Source organism: Ascaphus truei, chromosome 1 (assembly GCF_040206685.1).
Source record: "Ascaphus truei isolate aAscTru1 chromosome 1, aAscTru1.hap1, whole genome shotgun sequence".
Classification (NCBI taxonomy): domain Eukaryota; kingdom Metazoa; phylum Chordata; class Amphibia; order Anura; family Ascaphidae; genus Ascaphus; species Ascaphus truei.
In genome coordinates this window covers 341,204,471-341,217,161 of record NC_134483.1, presented here as the reverse complement: position 1 = coordinate 341,217,161, position 12,691 = coordinate 341,204,471, and the positions used below count along the sequence as shown (strand labels likewise).

The following is a 12,691-nucleotide window of genomic DNA, read 5'->3' as shown; positions in this document are numbered from 1 at the left end:
TGTCCTTATGAGAGAGCTAATAGAGAGGATGGGGAGGAGGATGACTCAGACTGTACTGTACTTGCACTTGCTGATCATACAGTGACATGACACAAAAGTAGGCAGAGGAAGTCTAACTCATCCAAGTCCAACTGTAAAAACCTATTTAAAAATACACGTAGGTTTCAAATTTGGATTAAAAAAGGCATCAGCCACCACTAATAAGTATTTTTAAATCGTTTTTTAAAAGTTAGTTTGCAGACATGAGCTAAGTGTGGGGTTTCGTTGTGTGTGTGTGCCCCTCCCCCTAATATTTATATGCTCTCTAAGTAGGCCGGGGGCTACAGTTAAAACACTTCCATGACAAACATCCCCATCCAAAGGACCCTTAGAAATACAATTTGTAAGTCATTTTTACAGGAAAAATAATTTTAGCTTTGAGCACCGGTTTTTATTTATTTAAGGAAGCCAATTAGATTGTTTATATTTTTTAGGTTTTTTGGGCCAGCTACGTGGATTTGGAAGATGTCGGTCATTTACCAACCGTGAGATCAACATTGCAGATTGGCCTTCCACAGGTAGCTTCCCAGCGTCCATTTTATAAAAAGACAAAAGCTTGCTTTTTAAATGGCGTTGTAAAAAAGTGTGGTCTTCTCAGTGCAGGCCCGCCACCACCCAAAGGAAAAAGGGTCAGACGGAAGTAATTGCTACAGAAGACTTCATGCAGAATCCGTAAAGGAAACATTGAAATGGATAGTGTGTGTGTGTGAGGGGGGGAGGGTGTGATATGTAAACTGTAAACAAATTGCTTCTAAAGGTTTTAAAGGCAGGAATTTCAGGGAGTCTTTGAAACCTTATCAGGGCCCTTTACAGGTACGCCATTTGCATCTGGTCATTTTCTAGGGCCTGATCAAGGTTGGCTGCCATGGAGCTGCAAATATGGAAATTGAGCCCCCTTCTCACTCGTTTATTGCAACAAGTGTGACAGTTGTGGTTGTGATCACCCATGAGCGATATGATCCAGATGTGCCGGTGGTTCTGGACCCTCAGCACCAAAGGTTTAAAGTGGTATCCTTTCATTAGACTAAAGTGAACTTATTAGTAGCAGTTACATGTTTAATAGGTTCAGTGAATGTAGTTGGCATCATATTAAAGACAAGTACAGTAGAAGTGTTTTAAAATAGTCTTTATCTAGTCTTTTTTTTGTGTGTATATATAGATATAGATATAGATATATATATATATGTGTATGTATATATATATATATATATATATATATATATATATATATATATATATATATATATATATATATATATATATATATATATATATATATATATATATATATATATATATATATGTGTATATATATATATGTGTATATATATATATATATATATTTTTTTTTTTAATGTGCAGGTAAATTATTAGCAGGATTTCAGTGGGGTTTATTTTTATGGGTTACAGAGTAACATTTTTACTTGAATGATTTGATGCTTACAGGTGCCAATTACACTTAAAGTTCATTTATGTTTTTGACCCAAGAAGAGATTAGCTCAAGAAGATATTGAATTTGTTGCCTTAGGTAAGGCATTCTTATAATTGTGTACTGCATTTGTACAGTTCTATATAAAGAAATACAGTATGGTAATATTGTTGTGAACCAATAGGTCATCCTGGTTTTCATAGTTTGCTGATAATTGGCAGGGCGTAAGTACTTGAACTCGTGCTGTATTATTTCTCACAAGCATTTTTGAATTCCATTAATGAACTAGCCTCTGCTGTGAGGCTACTCCATGAATCCACTACCCTTTCTATCAGCAGGTTCTTCCTCACGGTTAACCTGAGCCACATCCACCCTCCAAATCCAGAACTTGTAATGTTTTCTCTGTCTGTATCAACATTATTGTATTATATGTCTTTATATAGCGCCATTAATGTACATAGCGCTTCACGGTGGTAATCAAATAACAGATAATATAAATAACAGGTCATGGGATTAAGTGCTACAGGCATAAAAGTAACATTAAGGAAGAGGAGTCCCTGCTCCGAGGAGCTTACAATCTAATTGATAGGTAGGGAGAACGTACAGAGACAGTAGGAGGGAGTTCTGGTAAGTGCTTCTTCAGGGGGCCAAGCTTTATGTATCATGTGTCCAGTATTATCCACAGTGCTATTCATATGCTTCTTTAAGCAAGTGGGTCTTAGAGGTGGATAGAGAGGGTGCTAGTCGGGTATTGAGGGGAAGGGCATTCCAGAGGTGTGGGACAGTCAGTGATAAAGGTTTAAGGCAGGAGAAGGCTTTAGATACAAAGGGAGTATAAAGAAGACATCCTTGAGAAGAACGCAGGATTCGGGATGGTGCATAACGAGAAATTAGGGCTGAGATGTAAGGAGGGGCAGAAGAGTGTAAAGCTTTAAAAGTGAGGAGAAGAATGGAGTGTGAGATGCGGGATTTGATCGGAAGCCAGGAGAGGGATTTCATGAGGGGAAATGCTGAGACAGATTTAGGAAAGATCAGAGTGATTATGGCAGCAGCGTTTAGGATAGATTGTAGGGGAGACAGGTGAGAGGCAGAAAGGCCGGACAGCAGGAGGTTACAGTAATCAAGACGGGAGAGAATGAGGGCCTGAGTCAGAGTTTTAGCAATCGAGCAACAGAGGAAAGGGCGTATCTTAGTTATATTGCGGAGGAAAAAGCGACAGGTTTTAGAAATGTTTTGAATGTGAGAGAGGAGTCGAATGTGACCCCTAGGCAGCGTGCTTGGGCTACTGGGTGAATGATCGTAGTTCCAACAGTAATGTGGAAGGAGGTAGTAGGGCCAGGTTTGGGAGGAAGTATGAGGAGCTCTGTTTTAGCCATGTTGAGTTTAAGGCGGCGGAGGGCCATCCAGGATGATATAGCAGAGACACATTCAGAAACTTTGGTTTGTACAGCAGGTGTAAGGTCGGGTGTTGAAAAGTACATTTGTGTGTCGTGAGCATAGAGGTGATATTTAAACCCCAAAAATGTTTATTAGGTCACCTAGAGAGAGTGTGTACAGAGAAGAGAAGAGGTTCCATTACAGAGCCCGGGGGTACCCCCACAGAGAGATCAATAGAGGAGGAGGATGTGTTAGCAGAAGAGACACTGAAAGTACGATGGGAGAGGTAGGATGAGATCCAGGATAGAGCTTTGTTCCGAATACCAAGAGTATGGAGAATGTGAAGAGGGTGGTCAAAGAGTGTCAAATGATGCAGAGAGGTCAAGTAATAAAGCCTAGCAAATTATCATCATAAGTGGGGAAAGAAACATTAAAAACTAAGGAGAGAAGTAATGTTTATCAATATAGATAGCGTTACAGACCATACATTGGTGTTTAATAGAGCATCTAATTAGTGTCCATCTATGAAAGCCTGGACAACATTTTAGTTTCTATTCCCTGTTTGTTGTGAAATCTCCTCCTCCACTTCAGCCTATGTCGATCCACTGCAGGATGGAGACCTCCTGTTGATCTGCCAGGTACTACCATTGCAACGTCATCATTTTTGATTTAATGCTCCCATCTTTTGATCGTGTTCTTGACTGGATTCATGGATATCAAAAGGCCACGTACCATATCTGTCCTACGATGGTCATTTCTTCTTGCGATTGTCTCACTGCCATTTTTTTTCCACCCTTTTGTTGTCAGACCGATATTGTTTCTAAGCTCTCATTCTTTTTTCCTATCTCTGATTAATACCCACCATATACTCCAAACACTAAGTGGTCTGAAGCTTTTCCATTATCTTTGCATGTGGGGTCCAAGTTTCACATCCATACGTGAGCACAGGTAGGATTACATTGCTCCAAATTTTTCTTCTTGTGGCACAGTGGAAGGTTCCCTTGAAAGATGGTCTTGTTTCTTCCAAATACGCTCCAGCTCATCTTCATTCTCCTATTGATTTCATTCAAAAGGTTTCCATCCATTGATACTTACTGGCCAAGGTAGACATAGTCTTTGACTTCTAGTTCTATTCCATTTGTTTTGATGTTTGTCGAGTTTACATATTTATTGACTATCACTTTGGTCTCACTGAGATTCATATGGAAGGTCACCTTTTTCACTGCTTCCGCAAGTTCTCTGATCTGTTGGAGGTTTTCTGAAATTGTGGCAAAAATAGAAATGTCCACTAATTGAATTTTTTTTTTAAATTTATCATATAGAAATGTAAATAGTGTACTATGGTTTTCACAACTCCACTTGATCGCATCCCAAGAACTTAATTGTGCCTGACAAAATTATAGTTCTAAATTAGCATACATGTCTCTGGTCCTGGTCTACCTTTCTATGCATATTGACTAATATGATTAGAATATGCTTAAGTGTTAGATAAGCTAATCAGATTGGTTAAACGGACAATGACTGTTAAAAAAAAAAAAAAAAACCCCTAAGTTAAAAGCTGCAGTTTAAGCAACATCCTACATGTTTAAAAAAAATATTAGTTCTGTACTATGAGAAAATAATTGTAGCATTTTTTTAGGGGAAAAAAAAATATTTTGAATGTATTCTAATGTAGCAAGCATTTTTGTTTCTATAGCAACCATTTACAAAGTCACACCCCCTTCCTCTTCTGAAACAGACTCTGGCTCTTGAGCCCTGCCATCTCTCTAGCAGTGCACCAATTGTATCTAGTGACTGCCTGGTCACATGATTGTCCACACAGAACTTTGCACCTTGGGTCCTCTTCTGCTGCACTGACAGATTTAATGAACCTCTGAGCCAAATCTTCACGGACCCATCACAGGAGAACAGATCGATCGACAACTTATCACTTATCAGTGTGCAGATTGTATTGATGCACATATTGAATGTGGTGTTTTTGTTTTGTTTTTTAAACGGCAGCTTGAACTGCAGCTTTAGTGCTCTTGTTGACTTCCTTAAAGTCTGGTTTAGCAGACCAAAAAACATGTAACTGAAGGGAATATACTGTCGAGCGCTTTGGAGTGCGCTCTTGAATAATCGTATAAATGAAGTATATTACGTGGGAAGTGATTATCTGAGGTCTGTTAGAGAACTCCCCGGGGTCTTGGAGGAACAATAAAGTGGTCTTACCTTCTAGTGTAGACCCGGACCGAGGCAGTGTCGTGCTGGCTATATAGATGCCAGACCGCTTGTCTGCAGTAATGCAGAAACCTCCTCCCCAATCGCATGCTTCCAGGATAAGAGTGATCACGAAAATTGCATTATCTGGAGCTTCAGCTTTGCTTGAGAAAAGCGCCACAACGGCGTGAAATGCGTGGGTGGAAACTCTGCTCTGTGACTGCTACATTTTTACATGTCTCAATAACGCCTTTGTATTTTTTTCACTACCTGGGTTCCCTTGGTCATTTCAATTTGGGTTTTCACCTTTGCTGATGCTCCAGATTCAGATCAAATAGTTGTTGCTTTGGTTTGTTTTCAAATTAAGCTTTTCTTGCTCTTTGAATGGGGTATTGTTAAGAATGTGTTTCCTTTAACCTTTGCTCACCCTGTCCTTTTCAGAGCCACATAATGGGAGGGGAGAGGGGGAACGCTGGCTGTGCAAACTCTTGCTTAATATGTGGCTTCAGACAAAAGGGAATTAGCCAGAGGAAACAAACCAACATTAGTATATTTTAAAAAATAACAAAATAAATTACAGTCCACACAACACCTTAACACTCTTATTGGTTGGGGAGGGGGTAGGAGCTGACTATGGGCATGTGATCGCTAAAGCAGAAATCACATGGTCACAATGCTGGACGTCCAGTGACTTTCATCCTAAGTAGAACTTCCCCTTATATGTCTGTTTCTTCGGGAAGGTTAAACGCTGTCTTGTTTGTCGGCCTCTGCTCCCCTCTGGGTGTTCCCTGATTGAGGCTATACACCTACCCTCCTGTTATACTCTGGCTTGCTGCATTTCCTGCATCATAAATCTGCTTCTGTAGTGTGTCACATGTGAACCAATGATTACAGATACATCTTCAGGGTAAGGCTAAGGCCCCGCTCCCAGAGTCAGCGCACCCGCACTGCTGACAGGCGGTGCGCTGAGATACACAGACCGCGATATGCGGTCTGTAGGGAGCGGGAGCCGGAGCGGGAGGTGGGCGGGAGGTGGGCGGTTTGACAGGGAGGGGGGCGTGGCTTGAGCGGAGGGACCCGCTACTCTCCCCCCCCCTCCCTCCACGGGCTCGGGCTGGAGCTGGAAAGTAAGTTTATACACACGCAGGCACTCATTCATACACGCGCACACACGCGCACACACACAGGCAGACACACACACACACACACACACACACACACACACACACACACACACACACACACACACAGGCACGCACGCACTCAGACACACACACAGACAGACAGGCACACACACAGAGAAAGGCACTAACCTGCTTTCACTCCACACTCCTCCCCGCTCCCCGAAGCCTAAAACCAGCCTGCATGTGTTGGGCCTCGGCCAAGCTTCCCGCTGGCGCATTGAGGCTCAGAGAAAGCGGGTGCTTTCCCTGGGCTTGCGGATGCTTTCCCTGCGCGACGTCAGGGGGCGGGCCAGTGACGTCACGGAGCTGGTTCGCCCTCATTGGGCGAACCGCTCACGTGACAGGCCCTGCGCTCCGGCAAGCGGGGAAATTTTAAATTTCCCTAAGAACTACGCTTCAGCGCGCTTGCGGAAGCGTAGACGAGCCCCTACTAAAGCCGCTCTAATTGCGGCTGTAGGGGCTCAGTGCTGAGTGGGAGCGCGCCTCAGCGCCCCTCCGCCAGCAAGCAGGTAACATGGCCGAGGCCTTAGAAAATCATGAGGGCTCCTTTTATGGTACACATGATCTCTAGCAAACCTGCAATAGTCCACCTATTGTGGCATCTGCCGGTTGAAAGAGGAGACTTTGGATAGGAAATTTGATTCACAGGACTGTCTGTTCTTTGCACTTTAATGTGTCTGCATACTCGGTTGGCCGAGTTTATAGTACTTGCTACAGCGACTGTGACGTTCTGCAGCGCCGTAGCAAGTACATGTCCATCGCAGCTGCCCATAGTTGGCGCAACGGCGACCGCGTGACGTCAGCCATTGCGATCGCTGGAAGCAAGATGATTTTGATATTTCCAGCGATCGAGGGTTGACGTCACGGGCACGTGAGCGGTTCAGCAAATGAGGGCGAACCGCTCACGGCCACACTTCCGCTCTGGTCTCCTGCACCAGAGTGCAGGAATCTCTGTAGGACGGCGACCCGTAGCCCCTACTATAAACTGCCGTGTACTTGCGTAAACCATGTGCCCTGTAGTACATTGCTGAACTCTTGTCCGATAAAGCAGTTAAGTGATGAGGCATCGACGACAATTTTGCAAGTCCGTTCGTGGCACAAAATGCAGTATTGCGTTCGACAAAATAAGCGTTACTTTTACAAATATTTGTGGTGATTAATTAAATGGTTTTCTCCCGGAATTTTTTTTTTTCTTCCTTCCTGAGCTAGATGAGCAATGTCCTTTTACCTCGCACTTTCCTACTTTGGTCACAAATTAACCCTTTATCGGCAAAGAAATTACACAATCAAATGTTCACAATTTGCTTTGTCGAGGACCTGTTGCCCACTTTCCTAAACGTTTAATATCTAGTGAACGGCCCAGCATTATATTTAATGTGCACTGTAACCAGTGGGAATGCAGCAAGTGCGGTGCTACTCCAAGAGCACTGGCAGGGTTATTGGGTCCCTAGCTTTGCAGAGTTGCTGCAGGAGGGTTTCTGTTTTCTTGGGTTCAAGGGGGTACAAGGCACTTCATTGTTTTGTTTTACTGGAGCATAGTCATTTTGGGTTTTTTCATTAAAGCAGAAATTCCCCTGAAAATCATGTGTATATATGTGTTTCTAACCTTAAATAGAATTGAGGATCCTAAACTGCAGCACTCAAAGCTTCCAATTGCTGACATTATTTAGCTTGTTTTACTTTTAAAGTACTTGCAAGAAAAAAACCAATATGGCTACTGGGTCACCCAGTTGGAAAGCTGCCATGTCCTCTCACGATGTCACAGCTTTATATTAGCCGCCCGAGTGGCCTTTTTTTAATTTATTTTTTTCTCCCGTACAAGAATTCTTGTAAGTGAATTTCAAAAATAACCTTGATCTATCTGGTATGTCACGAGCTGCCACTCCATGGGCCCTTGTTGGCGTTTCAAGGACGTCATGGACATTCTGTCCCCCTCTACAGCCGGTGGTAATGTGAAAGGGGGGTTGTGATTTACCATTGGTGTCCTGTCTCTTGGTATTTTGTTTATTTTTTTATGTTAAGCTTTTACTTTTTGTTGATTTTGAAATGTTTTTGTTCTTGCAATACCCCTTAAATCAAGAGGGTTCTGCCTCCTTCATTTTAGGTGTTATTTTAGAAGAGGTGATCATGTAGTAATATAGCCATGCATGAAATGAGGGGGGAAACATGTAACCTATGTATCAATTCCTTGTTGTGTACCTTCCTAAAATATATACTTTAATTGTGGTGTTTTTATGCCAAAGGGTAGTTTTGCCTCGTCAAAGATGTGCATCTTTTGTGTTCAGCCCTGATGGATTCAGGTCTGAAGAACATTACGCAGTCTTACTGATTTGGAGGTTATATTTGCCAAAATAGCATGTATAGCTTTATATACTGGATCTGGTACCAGTGTACCCATGGGACTCGGGACGGTAACATTTAGGATCACTTTCCATCATAACAATGAGCATGTGTGAGGAATTTTGATAAACTGTGGTCTTCACAGTTTTCTCATAAATTGACACTAACAGACTTTTACAAAAATGTGCTACTGATTCACACATTTATTGCGACGTGTATTTTTATTAAGTGACGTTTTTACCATGTCAGTGATTGGGTGCACCTTTTGCATTCATGACGAGCCTTACACGGGTTTAATACTTTGCGTCTATTGGCCAAAACGGTATACTCTGGAGACCCAGGGCAATAATATTAACTTTGAGCTGGTATGAGATGTTACGGTAATGCAAAATCTAAAGTTAGTGGTCTTGATCATTTTCTCAGAAGTGTATAGTGTTTTAACAGATTTCCAGCCAAAACATTTTGTGGAGAAAGGCACACCACCCCAATTCATTTCACTGACCTTGTAACGTCTGAAAATCAATACATAATGGGTTTATTTTTATGTTAGAGCGTAGTTTTTCTGGTCAATGATGGTGTGTACATTCGACATTCAGCCCTGAAAAATAAAATAAAAATAGATGTGAACAGTCTTGCTAATGTGGGGTCTGCATTGGCCAAATAACAATGAACCTATACTTATCTGGTATCCAGTGATGGAACTTCCGCTGGTTCGGCTGCACCCGGGTCCTCGACTTTCAGGTGCCCATCCTCCTATGCGCCGGAGCCCACCCAGGCGGTCATAACATGCAAGTTGGGACCAACCTCTGCAATCGCAGCATGGGTGGGCTCCGTCCGGCGCCGGGTAAGGCCCCGGGGGCTAACCAATCACTAGTTTTGTTCCTGTTGGTAACCTTGTACTCATAGGAAATACAAAATAATTATTGTTCACTCTAATAAGAGTTTAATTGTTAGTGATAAATGGGACAATATTAAGATGTATTTTTTTGGGTGGGGTTCAGCTTTGAAGTACCCCTTGTTTCCAGATTGCTGCTTCAATGTGGTAGGGCAGCGTTTCCCAAATGGTGGGTCGCGACCCGGCACCGGGTCACGGAAGCAAAATTGCCGGGTCGCAGCGAGGCTGGCCGCACGGCGTCCCCCCCTCCCTCCTTGCGGCGGCCCCCCTCCCTCCTTGCGGCGGCCCGAGGTGAGGTGCGGGACGGTGCTGAAGTGGTGCAGGCTGCTATCGCTGGGGTGTCAACGGTGATTCGCTGACTCGGGCTCCTACTGCAGCCCCGCATCATGATGTTGCCGCCCATGACATGCTCCGCCCCCCCACAGGACACGATGCCCGGCATGAGGTAGGAAGTGGTAGCGGGGGCGCACCTGTGCCTCCGTTCCTGGCACTCCCTTCCCCTCAGTCCCCTTGGTGCGGGAGATAGGCGCAGTGGTGGCTGCACGGTCGCTGGCGGGCAGAGGGAGGCGTGGAGCCGCCTGCTCGGATCGCTTGGCCTTTCCTCTCTCCCCCCCCCCCTCCAGTCACTCACATCCGTCGCTGCCTCTGTAATAAATTGTGTGTGTGTGTATATAGGGGAGTGTATCTGTGTGTGTGTGTGTATCTGTGTGTGTGTGGGGGAGAGAGTGTGTGTGTATGTATCTGTGTGTGTGTATATGGGGGAGAGTGTGTGTATGTATCTTTGTGTGTGTGTGTGTATATATGTATGTATGTATCTGTGTATGTGTATGTATCTGTGTATGTGTATATATCTGTGTGTGTGTATATGGGGGAGAGTGTGTGTATGTATCTTTGTGTCCGTGTGTGTGTGTATGTATCTGTGTGTGTGTGTGTGTATATGTATGTATCTGTGTATGTGTATGTATCTGTGTATGTGTATGTATCTGTGTATGTGTATGTATGTATCTGTGTGTGTATGGATCTGTGTGTGTGTGTGTGTGTGTGTATATGTATGTATCTGTGTATGTGTATGTATCTGTGTATGTGTATGTATGTATCTGTGTATGTATGTATCTGCGTGTGTGTATGGATCTGTGTGTGTGTGTGTGTATATGTATGTATGTATCTGTGTATGTGTATGTATATATCTGTGTATGTGTATGTATATATCTGTGTATGTATGGATCTGTGTATGTATGTATCTGTGTGTGTATGGATCTGTGTGTGTATGGATCTGTGTGTGTGTGTATCAGTGGCTGTGTGTGTGTCTGTGCAGGCAAGCAGTGGCTGTGTGTGTTTGGTCTGTCTGTGTGAGTGTCTGTAGGTCAGTGACTGTGTGAGTCTGTGCAGGTCAGCGAGAGGGTGGGGGGGGGGAGGAGAGAGAGAATAGAGGGGTTTGGGAGAATATATGAAATCTGTATGGACATTCATAACGGTTTTATTTTACCTATAGACGATAAAAATTTTAGTGGGTCACGAAGGAGAAGTTCAAAAATAACCGGGTCACGGAAAAAAAAGTTTGGGAAACGCTGTGGTAGGGCATCACTGCACAGACTCCAATTCAAGTCAATGTGAGTTTTCCGTGTGGTTGTGCCCAATTGCACTTTGATGAAGGTTTTGATAATTTGTGTCAATATTCCCACTAACTCTCCTTTCTTGGGGGGAGCGCGGAATCGGACATGTATTTCTTTCATTTTTAATTTGTAACCATGTTGAGTTGAAATGTGAGAGGATTTTGATTTGCTCTAGCTACTCCCTTTTGTCTGATCTCAGTGTGTTGAACAGGAGTTTGCAGAGGGAAAGCACACCTGGATCTTACACCTTCATCTGGATTGTCACTCTAGCTTGTACAGGGTAGATTTAAGTTTGGCAAACACTTAATTGACGAGCACTTCCGAGGTCCGAAAGAAAAGAAAATTATTTTTAATTTCTCAAACTGAACACACACACCACACACACACCACACACACACCACACACACACCACACACACACCACACACACACCACACACACACCACACACACACCACACACACACCACACACACACCACACACACACCACACACACACACACCACACACACACCACACACACACCACACACACACACCACACACACACCACACACACACACACCACACACACACCACACACACACACACCACACACACACCACACACACACCACACACACACCACACACACACCACACACACACCACACAAACACCACACACACACCCACACACACACACACCGTCACTTTCTTTATCAGTACACCGTGACCTCTGCTGCAAAATGAGTAGTGAAAAAGGACACACTATCTCTTTATCACTGTACAGCTAATAGATTTGAATACTTTAAAAAAAAAAAAAATGCGCTTTGAGCAGAAGCTCCAGCATCGCATCACCTCTGTAGGGATTTCCTTTCTCCCCTGTAAGGCCGCAGGTATACTGCCGGCGTGCGTGCGACAGCGTAAACTCACGCAAAACCTGCACTGGAGACAGAGGTGTGGCGGTGACGTCACGTGAGCGGTTCGCCCTCATTGGCTGAACAGCTCATATAACGCGGCAAGAACAATTTCAAATGTCTTTAAAAAAAACGCGCGCTTGGACGAGTTGGTGTCGCGCGCACTATGTGCATGCTCATTGGACAACATAAATTTGTTGCGGCGTCGTGCGCGCCACCACTATAATCCCGGCCTAAGAAAGGGGTTGTTTCAAAGTTATTTTCAGGTGTTTAGGACAATGAAAGAGAGAACTTCAATAGGGAATGTCAATGCGTGTGGCAAAATACCATTTTAGTTTGGGTCTCAAAATTATCAAGTGCAGAAATGAATCTCCTCATGCTTTTGTTAAGCAACTGGGAAAAATATCCCCTGAAGTATGAAATCAATCCTGGAAACTATCTTTGTGTTGCTTAGGAGGAGATCACTCTACCCCTCCTAACTGTGCAGTCACCGCACATAGGAGTGTCTTTCCTGTCCTCACACGCTTTGCAGATGTCTCACTGTGACCACTGCAGTGTGAGCAGCAATCCATGCTGCGTACTGCCGGTTATCTGTGTCCACGCTGCCGCTGACCTCGCTTGGCGTTTAGCGCGGTTAGCACAATCAATTTTAATCTGTCAAGCCACGCTCACGCGTTGCGGGCGCTGTGCACTTGCCCAGACAGATAAAATTGAGTTTGAGA

General features: G+C 43.8%; 1 protein-coding gene across 9 annotated transcripts in view; it reads left to right on the top strand.

The window, feature by feature from the left end:
* The window catches only part of ANKRD17 (ankyrin repeat domain 17), a 133,130-nt gene that overhangs the window by 25,350 nt on the left and 95,089 nt on the right, over positions 1-12,691 (top strand). For 7 of the 9 annotated variants that reach the window (XM_075608143.1, XM_075608133.1, XM_075608190.1 and 4 more), the window contains exon 2: positions 474-557. The exons of the other annotated variants lie outside the window; for them this stretch is intronic. In XM_075608143.1, coding sequence (XP_075464258.1) covers positions 474-557 — 84 coding nt within the window. The remainder of the gene's footprint in view (positions 1-473; positions 558-12,691) is intronic. 9 annotated transcript variants of the gene reach the window in all.